This window comes from Muntiacus reevesi, chromosome 2 (assembly GCF_963930625.1).
Source record: "Muntiacus reevesi chromosome 2, mMunRee1.1, whole genome shotgun sequence".
In the NCBI taxonomy this organism is placed as follows: domain Eukaryota; kingdom Metazoa; phylum Chordata; class Mammalia; order Artiodactyla; family Cervidae; genus Muntiacus; species Muntiacus reevesi.
In genome coordinates, this window is record NC_089250.1 from 178,342,665 (window position 1) to 178,367,229 (window position 24,565).

Genomic DNA, 24,565 nt, shown 5'->3' on the forward strand with positions numbered 1-24,565 from the left:
TAACTCACTTTATGTCTCCTGGGGCAGAAATAATTGGCACTAAATACCAATGCATCTATTTACAATCCCAGGCGCTTCAGCTGAGGTTTGTTCTTGAAAGGTGACATTAAACAAAGCAAGAAGCGTGTCTCTGAACAGGATATCTTGCAGGAATTGCAAGCTCTATTTATTACCAGGTGTGAAATGTATCTTTCTGAGAAGGAAACATAAAGATTTTGGTGAGTTCTTGATGATAGTTGGGGGGCGGGGAGGCACGGGGAAGTACTGTCAAAAAAAGGAGGTGGAGCCAGGTCATGAAGCAGGTGGAGGTCGGTCAGGTCATCACTTGGAGCTCTGTCCATCTAATACGCTAACCACACGTTTCCAAGCTCATCATTCAACCACTCTCAAAGATGGGAGTCATAGGTGAGATTCGACGGTATGTTTCTCTTTTAGGACCTTTAGGTCCAGCCCGCGCCAGGGCGCCAGGGCATCAGGGTCTTCGCTCCCTGTCATCATTGCTCTGGTCCAAGGCCTCCGCCTCATCTGCGGTCTAGCCTCAGGGTGATGGAACTGCAGCAACTGACCAGGCCGGCCTCCTCCAGGCAGAACACCTGGGTTGCCCTTTGCTTTCTCCGTCTGTCTGCAGCCTTCGTCCTTCCCAAATACGCTCCTTACCTCCTCCCCCTCCCCGGGCTCAGAAGGACCCCCAGGACGCCGGCGAAGGAGAAAACCCCACTCAGCCTGCCACGTTCCGTTCAGGGGTGGCCTCTTCCCGGGCCCGTCCGCCACCTGCTAAGGGTGCCCCCACTTCCCCTGCAAGCGTCCCTCCTTCCCAGCTTCCTGGCTCCGGAGAAGACATTCAGGGCAGAAAGAGCCCAGAGACGCCGGTCACCTGCCTGCCCCGCCCCCCCCGGCCGGCAGCCCCGCCCCAGCGGACGCAGGCTTAAAAGCGCCGACCCGTGCCCACCCGGGCGTGACGCCCCTCCCCGCTCCCGCCGCCCGCCCAGGCCGCACCCACTGGAGGGCGGTGCGCCCGCGCCTAGTCCTCGGGCGGCCGGCGCGGCGGCTTTAAGCGGGGGCGGGACTGCGCGGCGCGCGGCGCGACCGAGACGGGGGCTCGGCCGGGGGGCTCTCCGGGCCGGGGCTGCGGGCGGCCGGCCGCCGAGGTCGGGGTAAGTGCGGGGACCAGGGCGGGGCTGCGCCAGAGGGCGGCGGAACTGCCCCGGGAGGCGCGCGCGGCGGCGGCGGTTCCGGCGGGGCCCGGGCGTGAGGAGGCCTCTGCGGGCGCGGCGGCCCGCGGAGCGACGGAGAGAGGCTCCGAGCGCCCTTGGGGCTCCTCCGCTCCCCCACCACCACACACCGGGGCTCAGGCCGGGCGGCGCGGCCGGCCCGGGAGCGGAGCGGGCAGAGCGCGGGACGGCGGAGGGCGAGCGGCGCGGGAATTGGCCCTCGGCGCCCGCCGTAGCCCGGCGGAGGGAGGCGGGCGCTGGGCGACCGGGGGACTGTGACCCAAGGAGCGGGGCCGCGGGCCGTTTGAGGCCGGGGCGATAAGAAGGCAGGCTTGGGGGGGCCCCGTGTCCCCCCTGCAACCCCTGGCCGGCCGGGCTGCTCTCGGCCTGCACGCAGGCGCCTTGGTCGCCCCGGCCGGGCCCACGGAGCGAAGGTAGAGCCGTCGACAGCGCCCCTTCTGGCCCGGCGGGGCGGGGAGGGGCCGTTTGTAACGAGCGGGCGTGGCGGCGGCTCGGGGGGCTCCCCCTCACCCCGAAACACCCCGACCCCCAGCCCCGAACGTGGGCCGGGACGCGGCGGCGGGACTCAAGCCAGGCTCGCACCCTCGGCCACCGGCTCTTGGAGCTGCTGTCCAGCCCGCAAGGCAGGGATGGGAGGTCTTCCCCTCCGGGGCGCCCCCCAATCTCGGGCCCAGGCAGAGAGCGAGCCTGGCCCCTCGTAGTCCCGGAAAATGGGAGAGTTTGATGCCTTCGTTGGAAAGGAGGGGGGATTCGAGCCTTTTAAGAAGTTCGGGCACGCACCCCGCCCCCCCGCCCCAGCTCCCCAAAGTGTCTTAGGCAAGGGGAGGCCAAGGGGGACCCGAATCTCGGGTCCCCCCGGGTGTGGGATTCGGGGTGGGGAGGTGAGGAGGAAGCCCGAAGTCAGGTCTCGTCCAGTGCGGCCGGCGGGATCCCCTCCGGTTGGTTCCGTTTAGTGCCTTCTGCCCGGAGCCGGCGGGCTACGCGCTGGGCCGGAAGGGGCTTTCTCTTGTCTCGGGGCGGGAGGGGGTGGGGGTGGTCACCATCGCTTGGGGATCGCAGAAGTGGAAGCTGCAGGGTAGCGTAAGCTGGGAGGCAGGGCCGTGGAAGTTCGTGCTGTACTTGTTGAAGGAAGAAAGAAAATCGAGTCCTGAAACTGTGCCTTCGTGCAGAGTGAAAGGAGCCGGGTATTCACGCAGGGAGGATGGATGAAAGCGTTTGGACCAGGTTCTTAGTACAGGAACCAGGTCTGTTTTTCCACCTGGAGTTGCAGTGCTCAAAGTGTGGTCATCCATACCTGTTTCCAACTCACTGAGATGCTCTTTGGAACCACCTGTGCGTTCATCCCAGGAGCGTTTCCTGAGTGCCTAAAGTGTGCCCAGGTGGGGACAAAATTTACAGCTTCCCAGGGCTCCTCTCTGCCTGGTGCTTGGGAGTCCACCTTTGGTACCTGGTGATTTTAGTGCACAGTGAAGTTGGGGTCACCCAATGCAGAGAGAGTCCAACCACAGTCAGCAGGCCACATCCAGCCTGGTGGCTGCTTTTATGCATCACTAAAAGTGAAAATGGTTTCTACAATTTTTTTTTTTTGATAGTTGGAGGGGCATCAAAAGAGGAATAATGTCTCATGGTACAATTCAAGTGAAATTCAAATTTCAGTGTCCATAAGTCAAGGTTTATGAGTTACAGCCATGCTCATTTATTTGCAAGTTGTCTATGGCTGTTTTGTGGCTATAGCAGAGCTCAGGAGTTGTGACAGACCGCAGAATCCAAAATATTTACTATCTGGCTCTTTACAGAGAGTTTGCTGACCTCTGGCCTAGGAGAAGATGGACATACTCTAGGAAAGAAAAGCATCTGTGTATAAGAGTCATGTTTAGAAATGAATAGAATGGACTTAGTAACGTTTACTTTCCAAAGAAAGCAGAGGGAGTCATGTGGTTTTCTGAATTAATGGCAAAGTATTTAGATTAACACAGGCATTTAGGTAAGATTTTCCTAGAGACTGTGAATTTATGCCCTCAGTAAGTTAAGCTAATCATGTGCTTCTTTTCGTAGGCTGGGCGAACTTATGGACTTGATACTTTTCTCTTGAGAAACAAGCGAACTGAAAAGAAAAATGGCGTTTGTTGCAACACAAGGGGCCACGGTGGTTGACCAAACCACTCTGATGAAAAAATACCTTCAGTTTGTGGCAGCTCTCACAGATGTAAACACACGTGAGTTGATGCTTTTTGTCATTAAGAAATGTGTTGATGTGACACCTTCATCTCAGTTTAGATGATGCCCACACTGAGATAAGTGGTAACATTAACTTTTTTTCCCAACTTCCCCTTCTCTGCCTTGTGGAGAAGCAAACTGATGAGCATTACTGGCTGGAGCTCCAAAGAGGCGTGTGCGTGTGTGTGTGTGTGTGTGTGTGTCCTTGTCTGTGCATGCACACGCGTGTGTGGGAGTACGAATGCGTGTGACTGGTTATAGGGAACTAGTTATGTGCCTGCTTTTGGACCATGACAGTCAAACTGATAAGATCTGATTGCTTCTCTTAAATTATTAAATCCAGTAATTTTTAGGAACACCCTTAACATAATTTCAATTACCTGATCATTTGTTTTGTTATTTACAGCTGATGAAACAAAGTTAAAAATGATGCAGGAAGTTAGTGAAAATTTCGAGGTATGAGCTTTATATTTTATACCTTTTCACTTTGAGATAAATACTCAACATGTACTTTCCTACAGTTTCCTTTGTAGTCTTTTCACTGGTCACCTGAAAGTTATATTCTTTGTTAATGTAATGTGTTGTATTTCAAAATTGAAATTTGAAAATCTGCACAGTGTTGTCCACCGTCTTCACACTAGTGATAGTTGAGCCCCAAACAGTGTTGAGAAATGTTGCTTTGTTTAGGTATTTGACCTTTTTTTCACTTTTCAAATACGTATACCTCTTCTAGGCGTATGCTTTCAGAATACACTCAGACTTCTGTTGTAGATTTGTTACGTTAGGTAATGGATGTTATGTTACTATGTGGAAAGAGTGCTGGCTTTCAGTTTTGGCTCTCCTGTTTATAACTTCTCCGAGACTCGGTTTCTCTCTTCTGGATCTTATATTCTACAATTTTATATTGGTTGCTCAGATTCTATTCATTTTTCTTGTCTTTTCCCTCTTTGTTCTCTGATCTGTCCTCAGATTTCAATGGCTGTTTTTCCGTCATTTCCAATCTACTGTGATGCTATTTTTAAATTTCAGTTTATTTGTATTTTTTAATTTTAAAGTTTTAGTCACTGTACTTTCTATGATTTCCATTTGCTGCTGCTTTAGATGTCACTTCTGTGCAGAGATTCCTCATTTTCATTTATTGAGACCATATTTTCCCTTTATACTTTGAACATATTATAGTAAGTCTCTGCTAAATATAAAATTTGGGGTCTATCAAGGTTGATTTCTGTTGACTGTAGGTCACGTTACCTTGCTTCCTTGCATGTCTGGTAGGTTTGATTGTAAACCAGACATTGTGCGTGAAATGTAGGGACCCTTGGTTCTGTTACCTCTCTTGGAAGAGTTGATATTTGTTCTGTAGTCAGCAGTGCAGGTGCTGGCCGATCTCAATGAACTTGCGGAGGTTTGGTTTTATGCTGTGCTAGAGAGGGTCTGTGGGAAGCCCAAGGGGTTTCCCAAGTCCCTCTGATTTGGTAGGATTCAACCTCCGAACCCCATCTCCGTGTGGCTCTCACTGGAGATTGATTTTAGACTTTGTTGGGTTGGGGCTAAACTAGGCCTTCCTTGGCGGCGTGGTCCTTCGTCAGCTGAGTGTCTGAGGTGTCTCCAGGCATTTAGGTCTCTGCGCTGTGTCGAGGCGGGACCCCCAGTACCCTCTGACATCTCTTCATTTCTCAGTCCTCAAGCCCTGACTCCCTGGCAAACCTCAGGTAGTCTTCCCTTCCCTCACCAGAAGTACAGCCCAGTGGTCTGTCTGGGACTCTGGGGAGACCATCCACACCCCCATTCTGTAGTTCCTTCTCCTCTGGGGCTTTGCCCTGCAGATTCCAGCCACTTTCCAGGTGCCCACCCTGGGCTCTGGCCTCCTGAGCTCAGCTGGGAAATGGGGCCCGGGCAGAGAGTCGAGGTGGGGTGCAGCTGATGAGTTCCCCCTCTTCTGGAGATCACGGCCTTGCACTGCCTCTGGTCCAGTGCCCAAAACTGTTATCTGTATTTTGTCCAACTTGACCGTTAGTCTGGTGCCAGTCAGCCTCATAGGCCAAAGAGAAAGTGACTTTCTTATTTTTAATGCGGGGATGGTAAAACCTTTCTCAAAGAGCTAGTGTGATTGTTAAGGACAAAATGTTTCCTATCATTTGAATGCCCCTGTCATTTGAATCACTAAACATGAGATGAATGTTAGTGGGATTGAATCTGATACCTTAATATCTGTAGTAATGGATGGTATCTTTTTTTGGTAGGAAATTGTTTGGTTTTGTTCTGTGTTAAATAGATGTTTTTAAGAACGTGTTGCCTTGTACTGAGGTGGAAAAAAAAATCCTGAGATATTTAGAGATTGAGCAAAAGAGCTTTCTCTTCCACCCAGGCTATTAGTGCAAACTGTTTAAAAAAAAAAATACAGCAATTAAACACTGAGAAAAGAGGTGGGAGTAGAACAGGAAAGGCCTGCATTCTGCATTTTATTGACAGAACCACGGCGCTCAGAGGTTTACCTGAGAGGCTGAGATCACAGCGCCGCCCGTGATGCTGCGGGAGTGGCAGGTAGGCCAGGCCTTGGGTGCAGGGGGCTCTTCCAGTGAAGTGTCTCACCCCTTCCTCTCCTGTTGGCGAGAGTCTGGCAGTTAGCAAGTCAGTTCCCGCTTTGGTTTCAGATGCATTGATTAAATTAGCAGAATGAAAAGCGCTTGGGGCTTTTCCAAATAGCGCCTTTTGAAATCTATTTGATAGACATTTAGCTTAAATGAAATTCAGATGACTGAGTCCTTCGAAGAATGAAACACTTGGAATGACCACCAGAAAGTAATTCTAAATTACCACCACTCCTATCCCAGAACTAAATATTTAAATGAAATGAGTGAAATGAAGACTGCGCAAGGGTTTGAGGAATCTTAGAAATTCATTTCATTAACCACTTAGGGATAAGATTCCAAGCCAAGTAAGTATCATAGGGGCCGTCTATGCTGACAGAAAACAGAGAAACGTTCAAGTTAGAAGTCACGGAGAGAAAAAAAGAAAGAAATCACGGAGAAAATTCCTGTGGATCGAAAAGCTGGGGGCTGAGTTGGAATCCTGACATAATGACTGAGCAACTTGTTGCATCTGTCCTGTGGGAGAAATTTGACACTTAAGATGCTTTGAAAGCTGTGGAATCTGGATGTGTGTGCTGACGGGTCGATGAGCTGGCTTTCTAGATAACGTTGATAGTGTTCCATCTTGACTCTTACCCTCTTTTCCTTGAGTCCTTGAATGTTTCATAAAAGTTTCAGAAAAGTTACATGTTGGGGATGAAAAGTGACAAGCTCAGTTCTTGTCCCCTGTGGATTCGCAGGCAGCTGGGGGAGGGGCTGCCAGCTCCTGGGGGTGCACCCTTGCCCAGCGTGCTGTGGGCTCAGAGCCCCTGGAGTTGAACTTGGCCCTGGGAGACCAGTGCTTGGGTGTGTATTCCAGGAATGGCGACTCTTTCTTTGTTCCTATGGCGGCACACAGTTTTCTGGGTTTTGCCTGTATTTCCTCCTTCATAGATTCTCAGGCAGCAGGCAACCCTGGACCTGTGTCCTCTGCCCAGATCAGCATCTGCAGCGCCAGACACATTTAGTTGCAACCCATGGGCTTCTCAGACTCATGACAGTAAAAGCTTAGTGCCTCCCCCTTGTACTCCCATCCCTGCCACATGGAAACTTTAAGAAGTTCAGTAAGTGCCTTTGACACTCACACGTTCTCATCAGTTTGTGCTTTCACACGTGCTTTTCTTAGAACCTTCCCGCTCTGTCCGTGTTAACCCCTGCTGGCCTCTTAGGTTTTCATGTCCACATCCCTTCTTCGGAGGGTGTGCTCTGCCATTGGTTCCATCCACTCAGTCAGGCCTCATTGTCAGGTTCCCTTACCCCAGCGCTTCCCCCATCATAATTCTCTGTTACCAGATCGTTTCTTGACTACCTGTCTTCTCCACCACACTGCTGCCTCCCCCAACTCCAAGGATGTGAACTCTATCTACCTTCGTCCTCGTTTTATCCCCGTTGAGCATGTGATAGGAGTGCAGTTGTGTGTGCTGAAGGTGCAGGGGAGGCCTTCAAGGGGAAGAGGGAGGAGCCCTTGGGTGTTAGATCCTCATAAGCGGAATCCACTTCCCAAAGCTTTGTGACTCTGACAGTCAGCAGGCTCTGAGCTTTTTTTTTTTAAATCTGTAAAATGGACAAAATACTCAGAGAGTCGTGGTGAGGATTGAGTGAGGAAGAGTAAAAGGTACAGTGTTTGTGAAGCACAGGGGAGCTGTAAGTAACAGTGAGGGGACGCTGAGCATTTACCGTGGGCAGCGCGGAAGGCTTTCCGTGTATCCGCTCGTGTACTGTTCATGCGGCTACATAAGGCAGGAGGTGTCAGCCTCTTCACTGGTGGGACCTGGAGGCCCAGAAGGTCAGGGGCCTGTCCCAGGTCTACACTTGCTGAGTCGGGTCCGGACCCTGCCCTGGTCACCATCTGACTTCACTGTCTCCAGAATGCAGTTTCATTTCCTAGTCTCCTTTTAACACCCGTGATGTTCGTCTAACTCATACCAACCTAGAGTTTTCGATTTTAGTGTGGTCAGGCTCCTCACATTCTCCAGATGAAGAGATTCAGACCAAGTCCCCTTAGAGGGTGGCAAAGTCAACCCCGACAGGCTCCGAAGTATACGTTCTCCACAGCATCAGCTTTTCTAGGCTGAGCAGTAAATTTTAGTGTTTAGTTCTCTTGAATTGGATTTCAGAAACAGCTGTCAACTTATTTCAAACTATGTTATCATTAAAGCATCTGTAAGTTTTAAAAATTGCTATCAGCTCTCCTAAAATGTTTCTTGAGATGATTGTAATATGTGAATTTGCAATGGAATTATACGTACATAGACCTTAACAGTGGTTTTCTTTTCTTTCTGCTTGATTAGAATGTGACTTCCTCTCCTCAATATTCCACATTCCTGGAACATATCATCCCTCGATTCCTTACATTTCTTCAAGATGGAGAAGTTCAGTTTCTTCAGGAGAAACCAGCCCAGGTAATCTGTTCAAGAGAAGAATGTCCTGCTCTAGGGGTCTCAGTCCTTGTGAATGAAAACAACTCAAAACACTTAGGGCTGCCCTTAAAAATGAGAGAGATTTTGTCAGATAAGGGTCACTTTGCCCACGGCCATTGCCTCCTCAGGTAGCTGTCTTGGTTTTATTTCCTCATGGCCACCTCTCTCCACACTTGCCGGCCAGTTCGTGTGTGTGGGCTGCATGTTGTAGCTGAGTTCACACATGTGTACATGTGGGGGGAGAATTCCACCCCATGCCTGACGCCCAACTCTAACCTCACACTGTTTTCAGTTCCTGTAACTGCCCGCTCTTATCTATACCCCCACCTCCTCTTTGCACCTCCCCCACATACTTTGACCTTGATCTTTTTAAAACAGCCCCATCTTTTTTTTTTTTTTTTCCTATAAATGTTTCAGCTTGTATCTCTTAAAGAATTTTAAAAATTACCGCAGCACCAGTGGAAGTGAATTGCTGAATGAAACATTCTCGTGTGGTGCCAGCTTGAGCTGTGCCTCTGAGTTCTGTTTGAGTTCTTAGTTCAATAGACAAAATCACGAAAGCCTGGCATAGCCTGCGATACGATTAGTCGTTCAGTCCGAGGTACCTGGAGAGCTCGTCCCAGGAGCTGAGCTGAGACCATGCAGGGAGATGGCCGATGAAGTTTCATTGGTGTTCTGCTCTTTCTGTCTTAAATTCACACCCCCGCACTCATTTTTGTCCTTCTGCTGGCGGTGGTGACGAGGTGTGGAAGAAAATTTGGCTTACTTGACTTGGTACACAGCTACAGAAATACTGAAAATACCAGTTTGTAGTACATGCTTGGGATTACATTTAAATAATTTATGGGACTGTTTGTAAAATGGGCTCCATCTTGTAGCACGGTGGCTCCCAGTGATGGGTGCAGGCGTGTGTGACACTTGTAGGATGCAAAAAATTATCTTGGAACTCTTGGACGGGTTTCATATTTACACCTTTGTCTCTCCTTAACAGCAACTGCGGAAGCTTGTTCTTGAAATAATTCATCGGATACCAACCAACGAGCATCTTCGTCCTCATACCAAAAATGTTTTATCTGTGATGTTTCGCTTTTTAGAGGTAACTTTTGAGAATTCTTTTTATTTAGCCACTTTCAAAGCTTTTAATGATTTTCTTACAGTAAAATCCTGTGTGTAAACAACTGTTTCCCTTTCAGTAAAGTTCTGTTTCACAAATAGAAGTTGTCTTAACTGCCTGTTTTCTCCCACTTTGCCAGCCAGATTACTAAGAAGGATTATTAAATGAAGATCTTCCTTTGAGTCACTGGGGCCTTGGCTGACATAGTGGGTGGTGGCTGACAGTTCGGGGGTCTGAGCTCGGGGGTCATTGGCTTTGCGCCTCTGTGTTTGTATGGCTGTCGTGAAGAGTTGCTCAGATTCTTGGGGTTAATCCATGTGGTACCTGTTAAGCTAGCCTCTGGCATCATTTCCTTGCTGTCCTCCGTCTTGACGTGTTTGGCATTCTGCCGCGCTCCTGGGCCCCTTGGGAAGATGAGCTCTGGAGGGTGTAGCATTGAGCTCAGGTCTCGGCTCTGCCCGTGTGCTGACTCTGTCACATCAGCCTCACTCCTCTTGCCCTGAGCCTTCGCTTCCTCTGTTAGGATGTGGATGACACCCCAGCTCCTCCCATGGTGTGTGTCGAGTTAGCACGGGTCCAGTGCACGTGGGGTGCTCAGCTGTCATTCTCCTGGCAGTCTTTGCAAGCAGTGAGACGTGTCTGTGGTTAAGACCTTGGTTCATAGTGTGACTTGCTGGTTACTCATCGGTTGACTCTGGCAGAACCTACAGGTGGGAAATCGTCAGCTGGTCCACCAGAGGCCACGAACATGTCCTGTCTGGGTCGGCTGTGTTCTCTGGGTTTATCAGTTTTCTGCAGATCACATCTAAGTGGGTTGGTGGAGGGTGTATATGTGAAGAATGCTGAGGAAATACTCTTTAATCTTTTTAATAAGATAAGTTTTCAGTAATATAACTCTTCTAAATGTATTTTTTTTAAAGACGGAAAATGAAGAAAACGTTCTTATTTGTCTGAGAATAATTATTGAACTACACAAACAGTTCAGGCCGCCCATCACCCAGGAAGTAAGTGTTTATTCTGATGGCATTTATGAAGTGTGCTGACAGATTCCTTCTGCTGTGTGAATTTTTCACTCTGAGTTTCCTTTCTTCTTTTTCCCACCTTACGTGTCTGTAGGTTTTATAATTCAACTGTGGATAACATATCACATCCTATTGTTTCCCTTCACTTTGTCTGTATGTGTTTCCCAATCATAAAGAATGTTTTGTAAAGTTCATTTGTAATAGGTATATGATGATCTTTTACAGTTTTGATAGTTAGGGCATTTCAGAGTTTTTAATCTTATGACCGTAACCTAGTATCTGTTTACAGCTTAAATTACCTTGTAGACTGAATGTTTAGAAGTAGGATCCCCAGGTCACAGGTGTCGCATTCGAACGCCTCTGAGCCCGCTGGCCCCCTGGTGTGCAGAGGGCTCCAGCAGCTTGCGTGCCTCGGTGCGCGGGAGTCTCCCTGGCTCACTGCCTCCAGCTTGTGGTGGTACTACTTTTTGAAAGGCAAGAAGTGGCATTTATTATCATTTTCATTCCTTTGCTCTCCCTGAATTAGAAAACTTGTTTTCTGTTTGTCAGTCTTGGTTTCTTTTTCTTTTTTTGATCCGTGTGTTCACATTCATTGCCTATTTGTATCTTGAGTCTGGCATTTTTCTTGCCTGTTTCATGGGATCTTATATATGAAGACTATTGATATTTTTCTTACTGTAAGCATTTTCTGTTTACAGATATCTTCATATTGTCTTCTTTTTTTTTTTAGATTCATCATTTTTTGGATTTTGTGAAACAGATTTACAAGGAGCTTCCAAAAGTAGTGGTATGCCATTTTTTATATTATTTGAATTTATCTTTATATTTATGCCTTCCTTATTCCAAAGGATTAAAGGAATAATTGGAGGGGTACTGATTTTACAACAAGGAACATTTAGTCAGAATCTAGGTTGATAAATTGTTGCTGTTCATTTGCTAAGTCGTGTCCAACTCTTGAGGCCCCATGGACTGCAGCATGCCTGGCTCCCCCGTCCTTCACCATCTCCCAGATAGCAATTGATAAGTTAGACACTTGAGAAAGAGTCCTTTTGGTTTCATTGTTTAATTTTTACATAAAAGCAGTATATTCTTGTAGAAGTTTTGCATTTTAAAAAAAAGGAAAACAAATTGTCCATAATTATCTTTTTACTTGTAAGCAACCATTGACGTTGCTGTTTCCAGTTTCACTTTGTGTTTTGTAGAGATGGTTTGCACTCACAGTCTTGAAGGTTTTTGGGGAGTGGTGTATACTGGCAACATTTTTCTATGTCATTAAAATTTTTCCGTATCTTGAACTATTTCTGAGCAGGGCCACCCGTGTTCAAGTGTGTGGAGTGGAAGAGGAGCGCCCCCTCGCTCCCCGTCCCCCCCACTGCTAGGACTAGCCGTCACAGTGGGGAGCGTCCTCCAGGGCTCTCTCTGGCAGTCTGGCTCTCTCTGGAAGTTCTGAGTGACCGATAATTCTGCCGTATTCGTGTACTCTGACCTTCTCCCTGGTTCCCCCCATTTTTCAATTCATTGCTACCACAAATAATGCTGTGGTATAAGATCATTGTCCATAAACGTGTTTGTTTCAGAGTTTCTACTGTAAAGGTTTTTTTTTAAGCTTGAATTTTTTAAAGAATTAACACATGGGAAAATTGACCTTTTGTTTTCTAAGGATTTTAGTCTGCTGCTGCTGTTCATTTGCTCAGTTGTGTCTGACTCTGCGGCCCCGCCCACCAGGCCCCTCTGTCCTCTACCATCTCTTGGCGTTTGCTCCGGTTCATGTCCATTGAGTCGGTGATGGCTCATAGTGTGTAAAACTTACATTGCCTTCTAAGTTACCAAATTATCAGCGTGTCAGCTACCATTTTGATCAAAGAAGAGCTGTTTTTCTTACGAAGCTGTCTTTTTTTTTTTTAACATGAAGCCCAAATTCCACTGAGAACGAAGCTTGCCAGTGAGGTCCTTCCTGGCTTTTTTTTTCATTTATTTTTATTAGTTGGAAGCTAATTACTTTACAATATTGTAGTGGTTTTTGCCATACATTGACATGAATCAGCCATGGATTTACATGTATTCCCCATCCTGATCCCCCCTCCCAGCTCCCTCTCCACCCCTTCCTGGCTTTTTAAGACGTCTCTTGTACTTTGCTTCTGTTCCATATCTGACCTTATTTAGGAGACTGAGAAGTTAATTCAGTAGGGACCAGCTCCTGGTTTCTTATCACTAGAGAGCTGGGTTGCATCCTCCTGATTCACTGAGGTAGCAGTGTCACGTGGCACGCCTTTCCTCTTCCATCGGGCAGGAAAAACTAGTAGAGAGTGCTGTGGGCAAGTCTGTTCTCTGTTGGAGGTGGAGAATGTGTCGTGTTATCTTCATGGTCCTGAGAAAAGGGGGCTGCTAGTACTGTGGGCTTGGTGTTGCATACGCGGGCAGGACATTGAGCACCCCCCCCCCCTCCGCCCCACATCAGGCGTGTTTTATTAAGAGGAATGTTGTGTTTGACTTTAGGAAAAATGACTTCTATTCTTTTTCTGTAGAACCGCTACTTTGAGAACCCTCAGGTGATCCCCGAGAACACCGTCCCTCCCCCAGAGATGGTCGGAATGGTCACGACGATCGCTGTGAAGGTGAACCCCGAGCGTGATGACAGCGAGACAAGAGCCGTGCGTGTCTCCGTTGTTCCGCTCCTAGCTTTGCTTTTATCCGAGTCTCCTCCCCCTGATAGAGGAAGCCTGAGCTCTTGACTTTTTAGACCACTAAGCTTTTTGGTTTTTTCGTAAAAATTAAACACATGGAGACGTTTAAAATAAACAAATAAATGTGTGTGTGCACAAGAGAGCCTCACTGATTGTGCTCTGTAGGTGTGCACGTGAAGTCGCTCACTATTGATGCAGAGACGCTCAGAATCGTGCTGGAATCGGGAACCAGAAGGAACAGCTGACCCTGCGGGGGGCCCTGGTCTGTCCTTAGCTTCAGCAGTAGTGAGGTCACTTTAAACTACATATAAACCTGTAGTTCAGTGCCTGCCCGTGTGGGCTCTGGGGACGGAAGTTCTAGAATGTTACAGCCCCGCCACTTGCATTTTCTCATTGTAGGAAAGTTCATGAACCATGAGTTTTGTGAAGGTAACACTGTTATTTTCTGCAGCTCATGTGTTAAATCTGTAGCACTTGCCACATAGGGAACATGTATTGAGTATGTACTATGACTGTGTTCTATGATTAAATCAAGACAATCACCTGTATTTGTTCCACTGCAATGTTTTGCAGACTGTTTCAGTATGAGCTAAGATAAATAGGAAACTACATTTTAGTTTATAAGGAACAAAGCTTCCATTTCTTTGCTCTTCCTGAATTAGAAACTTTTGTTTATCAGTCTTTGTGTTTCTTTTTTCACTTCCCTTTTCCTATCCATTCATTGTCCATTGTGTTTTGAGTCTGATATTTTCCTTACCTATTTGAGATTTTATATATTAAAAGACTTATTTTTTTCTTATATTTATTTTAAGTATTTTTCTTGTTTATAAGTACCTTTGAATAAAACTAGGTACACACATATTTCTTACTGTTTTTCTTTTGAAAGTGAAAGTCACTCAGTCGAGTCCTACTCTCTGTGACTATGTATAGTCCATGGGATTCTCCAGGCCACAATACCGCAGTGGGTAGCGTTTCCCTTCTCCAGGGGATCTTCCCAACAGAGGGATCGAACCCAGGTCTCCCACACTGCAGGCAGGTTCTTTACCAGCTGAGCCACAGGGAAAGCCCAAGAATACTGGAGTGGGTAGCCTATCCCTTCTCCAGCAGATCTTCCCGACCCAGGAATTGAACTGGGGTCTCCTGCATTGCAGGCAGATTCTTTACCAACTGAGCTATCAGGGAAGCCCATAACAGATTTAAAAAAAATTTTTTTTTTAATTTCTCCAGTCAGTTGAATGTCTTTTTGACATATTTTCTTGAGGATTTTTCTACAAGTGATGACGCTATAAAATATAAAACCCTTTACATTGAATGATAATTCTTGTGCTTTGTTTTCAAAATACTTTGCTTCTTTCACTACAGATAATTGCAGAGATGAGTCAGTGTTTTCCTTGCCCTTTATTATGACCGGGTGGTGCTCAGCAGTGGGACAATGATGGGGGCTATTTTAGGTGCCAAGGTGGTGACCACAGTCCTCTGTATTCCTCTCTTCCAGCATTCCATCATTCCCAGAGGATCGCTTTCTTTGAAAGTGTTGGCAGAATTGCCCATCATTGTTGTCTTAATGTATCAGGTATGCGTATTTCCAACAGTTTTTGGGATTTGGGCTTCTCATTTTACTGCACTTTACACACCTGCTTTACTGTGGCAAATAGATGTGTATGTTACACGTGTGCCGAGTAATGAATCTCAGTGTCTTTGCTATGCCGAATTAGTTTGCTGTAATCGGAGTGAAGAAGCATAAGAATCTGATGTGTTTGCTTTTAGCTCTACAAACTGAATATCCACAATGTTGTTGCGGAATTTGTGCCCCTGATCATGAATACCATTGCAATTCAGGTATCTGCGCAAGCCAGGTGAGATTTCTCGGCCAGTGATGTGGCCGACTGCCATCACTCTTTAATCCAAATGGCTCTATACTTGCTGTCGTCATTTGTGAAACAAGAAACTTAGATAAAATTTTGGTTTAACTTGTATGTATTTGTGGCTTTCTGAACTTAAATTTTGATGCTGATAGTAATGGTTTTTTTGGCTCCTTATTTCGGAAAGATGACGTGCCCCCTCTGTCCTTGGTGTCATGTGAATTTAGAACTGTCATCAGGGCCTCCTGTCCTGGATCTCAGCTGTGAGATGTTCCAGGCCGCCTCACCTCCAGGCCTGTTTTCCTGCTGCCCCTCACCCTTAGTCACTGCCCGGGCCAGGCCCTGTGAAGCCTCTCAGCAAAGCATCCTCTCTGACCTCACGGCATTCCTCCTCAGACCCTTATCACTTGTCTCTTGACTTGCAGCCTGTCTGGCTCTGGGTCACTCGAGGGCAGGATCTAAGGATGGATCCGCACTAAGAACCTCTGTGGCACAGGTCTTTCATTGCTCAAATAGGTGCCTTCCTTGGGCAGCAGGCGGGTCGGTCTCCCGTTGACTGTTGGGGTTCAGGTTGTGGCTGTTGCCCAGGGGCCTGGTAGAACGGCCTGCTTTATGTCTTTAAGGCCTCTTTATGTTACCCAGAACTGCGTAAAAATGTGGGCACATTGACTGTTGCTGCTGTGTAGAAGTCAACCTTTTGGGCTTGGTAATTACCGTAGGTGATATAATGTCACCTAAAGAACTGAGAGCTAATGTTGTCAATTTTACCACTTCTCACTTAGGCAACATAAACTTTACAACAAGGAGCTGTATGCTGATTTCATTGCTGCTCAAATTAAAACGTTGTCATTTTTAGCTTACATCATCAGAATTTACCAGGTAAGCTCATTGACTTCTGTCTTAACTCAGGTTTGCTGAAATACAATTTACAAGGAGTAAAGTTTACCTTTTGTGGGTGTATAGTTTGCTGAATCAACAAATACGTACCTAACCACCAACCAGTACGTCAAAATATAGAACATTTCCATCTTCCAAAAAATTCCTCTTATACATACATGGTCAATTTCATCCTCCCACCTCCCGTCTGTGGCAAACACTGGTTTGTCTTCTGTCCCCATAATTTTTGACCTTTCCCAGAATGTCAAAGAGATGACATTTTTATATTGGTAAAAAATCTGAATTAGATGCCCTTTGATATTTTGGTCAGCTTGAGTTATCGTGAATAACTTCCTGAGATGCCTCAGAAGGCAGATGTGACTTGAGCTCATTCTGAGCTGATTAAAGGTGTCATTCTTGACTCACGTCGATGGGGTGACTGAGTGAAGAATTTTGGTTTTTAACTTCGAGGTTTATTTCTCCCTCCTTCCCTGTAACAGGGACATTGTTGAAGGATGGAAAGACGCAGAAAACAAAAAGGACCTCTGTGATCCCATTGAACTACTCTTGTGTCGCCGCCTCTCCCAGCAGGGCGGCAACACGCAGACTGACGAGACTTTTGGGCTAATGCTTGTTTGTTGCTTTCTGAGGGTCCTCTGAGCCAACTGTAGTCCTCCCTGAAATTTTTTTTTGTTTTAAAGTTTGTAAAACTTGGGTTTTTCTCAACAGCTGCCCACCAATGTAACTGCGTTGCTTTCCTCTCCCTGGTGCAGGAGTTGGTGACTAAGTACTCTCAGCAAATGGTCAAAGGAATGCTACAGCTGCTTTCAAACTGCCCGGCGGAAACCGCGCACCTCCGGAAGGAGCTGCTCATCGCCGCCAAGCACATCCTCACCACCGAGCTGAGAAACCGTACGTGCGCCCGGCCTCTGCCTGCCCGTCTGCACGTGGGCTGGGCCGTCGGCCCGCTTAGCGTTCTGGCTCCGTTGACCTCTGCCTTGCTTATTGCTGCTCTGGCTGTGTTTTCTCTCCTGTGTCTCCCCTCTTCCCCTCTCCCCCTCGTTCCTCTCTCTCTGAAGGCCTCTCTGTTTCACCTGCCCCCAGGGTTCTTGCTTTATCCCATCAACAATTTCATAATTAATGTGACAGTCTTCTTAGCCCAGTTTGCAGTCTGAGGAGCTCTCAGTATGTCTCTGCCTTCTGACTGCCTATCTTTTGACACTGCAAATACCCATTTGCTCTTTCTGACTCACAGCCAGCGAGTTTTAAAAGGTGAGAGGAAGACAGTGTTTTCTTTCTGCATGCTGTGAAAATGATGAACAGTTTTACACGGAATGTCTTAAAATCTGTTTGCTGAAGTGACTGAGTCGCATCTGGAGTGACTCTTTCGGTTTTCTGCCGTCTGAGTAATAGCGACTTTGGAGGTGCGGTGGGGAGCCACGCAGTGGGAGGTTTGTCCCTGCTGAAGTGCTGACAGATTAGAAATCTTTCTCATGTTTGTTTGGTCACCCCCGACCCAGCAGGCAGGGTGGATCTTTATCAGGCACTCTTTTGGGGCCGTGAAGCTTGGTTTTAGTCTTGTTAACTCTACAGAGATCAACAGGTTTCCAAGACACTACTCTCTGAAGTTAGGTTAGATGTTAGACTGGTTGAATTCAGCTTTTAGAGACTGCTGTTTTTTTTCTTCCAAACAAGATTTCAGATATTTATTTTGAAGCCCATTGTTAGTTTACATAAAGTATCCTTATTTCTCCACGATGACCAACCTTAAGATCTTTAAGAAGGACAACTTCAGGGCAGTGGATAAAGGGGCATTTAGGGACTACTGCCCCCTTGGGTGGTCGGTACCAGCTTTTAAGGACCTTGGACTGAACTGCTATGAAGCACTGGGGCAGGTTCCCCGCCAGGGACACGAGGCGCGTGGTTTACCTCTGACACTGATGTGTGTGAGGCCCGTGGCTGGCGTGGCCCAGCAAAACCAGCATCTTAGACTGAAGCATCATGTGTACCCTCCTCCTCCCCGCTTTCCCAAATCTGGGTGGCTGGTTGGTGCAGAGCCGCTCCTGTGAACGTACCATTAAGGGATTTGCTGGCCGCCTGACTTGTTTAGTGATGGAGGCCATGGATGTTTGTGTTCCAGAGTTCATTCCTTGCATGGACAAGCTGTTTGACGAATCCATTCTGATTGGCTCAGGATATACCGCTCGGGAGACTCTCAGGTATGATGGTAAAGCCAGCGCTGGGGCCAGGGATCCGGCACTGTGTCAGGAGCGCCTATGAACGTGGGCTGTGGGCTTTTCTCTCCCATTGGATCAAGAATTGCAGGAAGTTTCAGAGATGCCTCGGTTTGCTTTATGTGCCTTGGCTGAATCAGAGTCGCTGTCTTGATTTACACTGTAGGCAGAACTGTTTGACTAGTGTTGTGGTTTTGTTTTCTAAGTAGGAAATGTGACACATGACCTATAAGGTACTAATTGACAGGCTGTGTTTATATGAGCAGCAGAGCCCATTCAGGGCAGGGCGCACCGGTAGGTGGTTCTGCTCAGGTTAACCAGGTATCACGGTGTAAACATGGAGGTGCATTTATGTGCAAGAAGGTAACCATCCTTTTCAACTTAGAAAAGATTTAAGCAACAAGAGAAGACTGGAGCCTTTTACTCCTATAGCTGGGAGGAGGAAATGGGGAACGCGCGACCGGTGCAGTGTGCCCAGACCAGCCATCCCGCCGCCGGTGTCCCTGGGGCGGTGGAGCTGGTCGCCCGCAGACGGGGTCAGGGCATGCCGAGATGCGCTAGCGGAGGTCTCCGCCCGCAGGCCCCTCGCCTACAGCACCCTGGCCGACCTCGTGCACCACGTCCGCCAGCACCTGCCCCTGAGCGACCTCTCCCTCGCTGTCCAGCTGTTCGCCAAGAACATCGACGACGAGTCCCTGCCCAGCAGCATCCAGACCATGTCCTGCAAGCTCCTGCTGAACCTGGTGGACTGCATTCGCTCCAAGAGCGAGCAGGAGAGCGGCAACGGGCGCGACGTGCTGATGCGGATGCTGGAGGTGGGGCTCCCCCCAGCCCGCGCGCCCCGCCCCGCGTGCTCCCCGCCCCGCGCCTTCTCCCCTCCCCGGTGCTGTGTGCTCACCGAGCACTTGACCCGCAGTTCACGGCCGCCTGGTCGCCCAGCTGGGGCCTGGGTGTTTAAACTCCCTGGGTTCAAGCCCCCACTCCCTCATCAACTAGCCGAGGGTCCTGCGGCGAGATGCTGGACCCTCTCTGCTGGCCTGCTCGCCCCCTGCCCGGGTCAGTCACGGGCCGCTTCCTAGGACAGTCAGGGCTGAGGGAGGCAACCACGGGCGTGCTCAGCGCGCTCCTGGAGGACAGTCCGGAGTGGTGTCTCCCGGGACGCTGTGTAGCCCAGCGCTCCCTTGTTCATGAACGTCTCTAGGGAGGTGTCTGGTGCCGGGTCAGGGGAGGGCAGTGTGGGTCATGGAGCGCGCCCAGGGCGCGTCCTGGCCCTGCCCATCAGCCCGGTCACCCCCTGCTTCTCCCCGGGGGAGGTTCCTCTAGTAACTCGGGAGGGGAAACAACCAACTCCAGCAGGTGGCTTCAGAGAGTCTGTTCTGTCCCCTGGACGGGCGCTCGGCCTGGTGAAGAGAGTGACTTGGGTCTGCCTTCCACCTTCCCTTCCTGACAGGTGTTTGTTCTCAAGTTCCACACCATCGCGCGGTACCAGCTCTCTGCCATTTTTAAGAAGTGCAAGCCTCAGTCTGAGCTGGGGGCCGTGGAGGCGGCCCTGCCCGGGGTGCCCTCGACCCCCGCAGCCCCGGGCCCAGCCCCTTCCCCAGCCCCTGTCCCCGCCCCAGCCCCACCGCCGCCCCCGCCGCCCACGCCCGCCACCCCCGTGACCCCAGCCCCCGTGCCGCCCTTTGAGAAGCAAGGCGAGAAGGACAAGGAGGACAAGCAGACGTTCCAGGTCACGGACTGCCGGAGTCTGGTCAAAACCCTGGTCTGCGGCGTCAAGACCATCACGTGGGGCATCACGTCGTGTAAAGCTCCTGGTGGTAATCCCGCTCCTGAGTCGCTTAGATGTGCTCTTCCCGGGCGGGGTGTTGCTCCCAGCAACTGACTGTGCGCTCTTTTTTCCAGAAGCTCAGTTCATCCCCAACAAGCAGCTACAGCCCAAAGAGACCCAGATTTACATCAAGCTCGTCAAGTATGCGATGCAGGCTTTAGACATTTATCAGGTAAGGCCGCGCCCTCAGGCCAGGCTCCTCTGAGAATTAAGGTGCTGGTGGCAGCAGGGGTCTCACTAGGGTGGTCTGCCGTACTGATGTTCCCGGGTTGAGTTTGTTCTGTAGCACAGGGTTGCGTCGACGGTGAGAATTCTCATGTCAGTATATTTTGAGGGGCAGGTGGTATAAAGGGAATGCAGTAGAAATGAGATTTAATTTTACTGAATTTGTTACTGCTAACAAAGGTTTTTGGGTTTTTTTGTTTTTACAAATTTTAGTTGAGAGTAGAGAATTTAGAAGATGGGGGGCAGGTGGGCAGTAGACATTTGTTTTCTAATTCAGGTACTCTTGAGTACGCGGCTGATCTGGTTATGAAATGGAATATGTTCAGAGACTCGGTTTAGATTCCCGTGTGGTTTTTTCCTCTGTGCAAGGTTCAGATAGCAGGAAATGGACAGACATACATCCGAGTAGCAAACTGCCAAACGGTGAGGATGAAGGAAGAGAAGGAAGTGCTGGAGCACTTTGCTGGTGTCTTCACAATGATGAATCCGCTGACATTTAAAGAAATCTTTCAAACCACAGTCCCTTACATGGTGGAAAGAATCTCAAAAAATTATGCTCTACAGGTATGACTGACGCTCCTTTCTTATGTTCTTTCAACATGCGTCGAATACTTCGTATCCCTTTTATTTCTAAGTAACGTGCCTAAGGATAGTGCTTGTAGAGCAGAATTTATAGAGAACTGTTCATTTCAGTCGCTCAGTCGTGTCCGACTGTTTGCAACTCCATGGACTGCAGCACAAGAAGCTTCCCCGCGCATCACCAGCTCCCCGAGCTTGCACAAACACATGTCCATCGAGTCGGGGATGCCATCCAACCAGCTCACCCTCTGTCGTCCCCTTCTCCTCCTGCCTTCAATCTTGTCCAGCATCAAGGTCTTTTCCAGTGAGTTAGTTCTTCACATCTTGTGGCCAGAGTATTGGAACTTCAGCATCAGTCCTTCCAATGAATATTCAGGACTCATTTCCTTTAGGATGGACTGGTTTGATCTTGCAGTCCAAGGAACTCTCAAGAGTCTTCTCCAACATCACAGTTCAAAAGCATCAATTCTTTGGCGCTCAGCTTTCTTTATGGTCCATAAATAGAACTGTTAGGCCGTAGTAAAAAAACAAAGTGTTTTCAAAAGCTCAAGGTATTTTGGACCAGTTCTTTTCATAGTAGAAATTAAGTATGTGCTAGACGTAGGCTCTTGGTACTTCACAGTGAGGGTGAAATGACAGATTTGAGTTCTTCAAGTGAACTGTTCCATGCAACGCTCAAATCAATTTTGGTGGGGTTTTTTTTTTTTTTCCTTTTGGTGGATAACTCATGTCTGGAGTGTCTGATACAGATTTGATTTTGTAATTTTGAAAAGTTGATTGCTTTTTCTTGCAGCTGCTTTGTGGACAGGGTGATTTTTGTCACGTGCGTTTCTCGTTTTGACAGATTGTTGCCAATTCCTTCCTGGCAAACCCTACTACCTCTGCTTTGTTCGCTACGATCCTGGTGGAGTACCTCCTGGACCGCCTGCCAGAGATGGGCTCCAACGTCGAGCTCTCCAACCTGTATCTCAAGCTGTTCAAGTTGGTCTTCGGCTCCGTCTCCCTCTTCGCAGCTGAAAATGAGCAAATGCTGAAGGTAGAGTCAGACCCAGGCCGCGCGTTATGTTTGGGGGGTTTTTTGGTCGTCGTTGTTTTTTAATACTTTTCATCTTGAGCAGAAACTGCAATGGCTCTTTATATTTCCAAACCCAATAATATTAAATTAATAAATGTTTGCAACTAGTTGGAGCCAAGTGTGGAAAACACTGCAGGTGTTTCAAAGCAGAGCTGCTCCTGGTTGTTTGCTGACCCAGGATGAACACAGGAGAACTCTCACCAGCAGGGCTTGTCAGTAGTCTCAGCACCACTGACTTTTCATTTTTGAAGTCATTTCTTACATGAACCACACAAGTAGGGTAGGAGCACATCATGTTCTTTAAAAAAAAAAAAATCGAATGACACAAAAGACTGGAAGAGGAAGGAACATCCGACCTCTCAGATCTGACGAGAAGTGGTCGGCTATTGAACAGTTCCCGTCATATCCCCTTCTTTCCCAGCACATCATGTCTGTGTTCGTATCTTCTTGTGTTCGGCACACAGACACCCCATTTCAGGACTGTTTGTTCATTTTTCCTCTGAATCAAGGACTGCAGCCAATTTGTGTCCCTGTATTAAGGCCGTCTGGGAGGGGTGTGTTTCCTGACGCACTCTTCAGCGCGTCATGGTATCTTGTCAGTTACTTGATGCCAGCAAATGGCAGAAGCCAGCGCGTGCTTACAGCAGCCACTGCAGGCAGCGCATGGAACAAAAAACCTTATCAAAATTCTCTTCTGCTGATGGCAGGATATTTTTATTACCAGTTCTGTCTGAAGAGAGATGTTCTCCTGTAGGGGGAAGTTTGAGAATGTTAAGGAGATCCATTTTCTTCTGAAGTAAATGTGACATAAAGCACCAGTAATCTGTGCTTGTGTGAGACATTTTCCTCCACTTTTTCTGTTACGTAGTTAACCAGTTATCAACACCCTTGATGTTACTTCTGAGTTAGTATAAAAAGACAAACTTTCAGAAAGATATAAAATGTTTGTGTTTTTTGTCCACATAGTTCAATATCTTCAATAATTCAGTTTTTGCCTGTATTAAGGGGACAACTGTATAAACCAGCAACCAACAGAAAAGAGAATAAAGCCTAACAGACAAGTCTAATGATGAGGTGCCTGAATATTGTTCAAGAGATGTTCAAAGAATAATTTGATGGAATGCTTTGTCTTGGGACTAATTAATACAGATGATTTATCTGTAAAAGAAAGAATTCATGCCAGATACAGTTACAAATGACTATACTGATAGTTTGCAGTCAATAGTTAGCTTTAAATGTGCCTGCAGAAAACCTCACATCAAACTTAACCTGCCGCATGTCAAACTAGGATTTGAAGTACCAGATAAAAAGCTAACCTATTTTAAGCTGTTCATTAAACTTTAAGCTAATAAAGTGGTTTCTTAAAGTAAATAAATACTCATGAACAGAGTTTTTGATCAAGTCTTCTAAAACGTTAAGATCTCGAACATCTTTTGAGGCTTTTCCCAACTTTACCTGTGTAGCATGTGATCGGTAGTGAAGTTTCCGTGTCTTTGGGTTGCTTTTTGTGTTTCGATAGTTACTAAGAGACCAGCTTCTTTCGTCTTGTTTGATTATTTAGTCTTAGGAAGGAGGGACTGTTCACAAGAACTGCAGAGCCAGCAGGCCCTCCAGGTCCCGCTGCAGAGTGTCTGCAGCATTGCCTCCCTACGTGTTAGTGGTAAGATAGGAACCTAGGAAATGCTGTTTTCCCGCCAAACTGGGGGAAAAGCTACCTGTATTTTAAGAGAAATTAATTTCAATCAAATAAAAGTTGGAAAGATTCTGTTTTGTTTTTCTTTTTGGAATAAGTTCATCAAGATGACCTTCCCTTCCTCCCTTTGTGCAGTGAACCGTCCTCCCTTCGGAGTCTGTTAACCTGCTTTTTCTCCATCCTGCAGCCTCACCTGCACAAGATTGTCAACAGCTCGATGGAGCTCGCCCAGACGGCCAAAGAGCCCTACAACTACTTCCTGCTGCTTCGGGCCTTGTTCCGCTCCATTGGGGGCGGGAGCCATGATCTCCTGTATCAGGAATTCCTGCCCCTCCTCCCCAACCTCCTGCAAGGTCAGAGCAGTGATCCGGTTGCCGTTGAGTCTTGTGTGCTTGCGTGAGTTTTGGCTGACCTTGTTTGCTGGGGTTCCTCCTCTGTACCTGGTCATGGTGAGGGGACATGTGTGCGTGTGTGTGTCTGTCCCTGTGTCTCCAGCTTTAAAGGGGTGGGTACGTCTCCCTGCTCAGAATTGACTGGGAGTGGGAAGGTCTTCATTGACCCTAGTTAGGACATTTTTGTAGCATTTAGGAAGCAATTTTAGAGAGTGGTTTAGTAAGATCAGGGATCCCTAGATTGAAAGAAAACAAGAAGGCAAAAAACAAGTTATAAAGCTGATATAAGCCATATATATAATATATAAAAATATTTTTGTGTTTTTATTTACTTGCTAAAGTGCGTAGACAGGATTCTTTCATTCCTGTGCATTAGGAATGCTTTCAAGGCTTATAGATAAAGGGGATCTTGAGTCCAGTGAATGTTCACAGGTATGAACTGAGTAGACACACTGTCCTAGGAATTCTTTTTCGTTTTTTTTTTT

At 47.7% G+C, this 24,565-nt stretch overlaps 1 protein-coding gene and 1 non-coding gene across 10 annotated transcripts in view; both read left to right on the forward strand.

The window, feature by feature from the left end:
• The first annotated feature begins 1,023 nt into the window (after positions 1-1,023).
• The window catches only part of TRRAP (transformation/transcription domain associated protein), an 89,297-nt gene continuing 65,755 nt past the window's right edge, over positions 1,024-24,565 (forward strand). For 4 of the 9 annotated variants that reach the window (XM_065923801.1, XM_065923807.1, XM_065923806.1 and 1 more), the window contains exons 1-19: positions 1,024-1,154; positions 3,288-3,448; positions 3,856-3,905; positions 8,368-8,478; positions 9,488-9,592; positions 10,531-10,614; positions 11,363-11,419; positions 13,158-13,283; positions 14,812-14,889; positions 15,084-15,172; positions 15,961-16,057; positions 16,828-16,966; positions 18,195-18,273; positions 18,869-19,103; positions 19,739-20,105; positions 20,191-20,288; positions 20,711-20,905; positions 21,765-21,956; positions 23,876-24,041. In XM_065923801.1, coding sequence (XP_065779873.1) covers positions 3,349-3,448; positions 3,856-3,905; positions 8,368-8,478; positions 9,488-9,592; positions 10,531-10,614; positions 11,363-11,419; positions 13,158-13,283; positions 14,812-14,889; positions 15,084-15,172; positions 15,961-16,057; positions 16,828-16,966; positions 18,195-18,273; positions 18,869-19,103; positions 19,739-20,105; positions 20,191-20,288; positions 20,711-20,905; positions 21,765-21,956; positions 23,876-24,041 — 2,368 coding nt within the window. In that variant the 5' untranslated portion in view covers positions 1,024-1,154; positions 3,288-3,348. Of the gene's footprint in view, positions 1,155-1,498; positions 1,646-3,287; positions 3,449-3,855; positions 3,906-8,367; positions 8,479-9,487; positions 9,593-10,530; positions 10,615-11,362; positions 11,420-13,157; positions 13,284-14,811; positions 14,890-15,083; positions 15,173-15,960; positions 16,058-16,827; positions 16,967-18,194; positions 18,274-18,868; positions 19,104-19,738; positions 20,106-20,190; positions 20,289-20,710; positions 20,906-21,764; positions 21,957-23,875; positions 24,042-24,565 lie in introns of those variants that run through there. The other 5 variants (XM_065923803.1, XM_065923809.1, XM_065923805.1 and 2 more) reach the window with 4 other exon arrangements.
• On the forward strand, positions 3,577-3,772 carry LOC136161899 (small nucleolar RNA ZL1). Its single transcript, XR_010661789.1, has one exon. It is a non-coding gene; the product is annotated as a small nucleolar RNA ZL1 (small nucleolar RNA).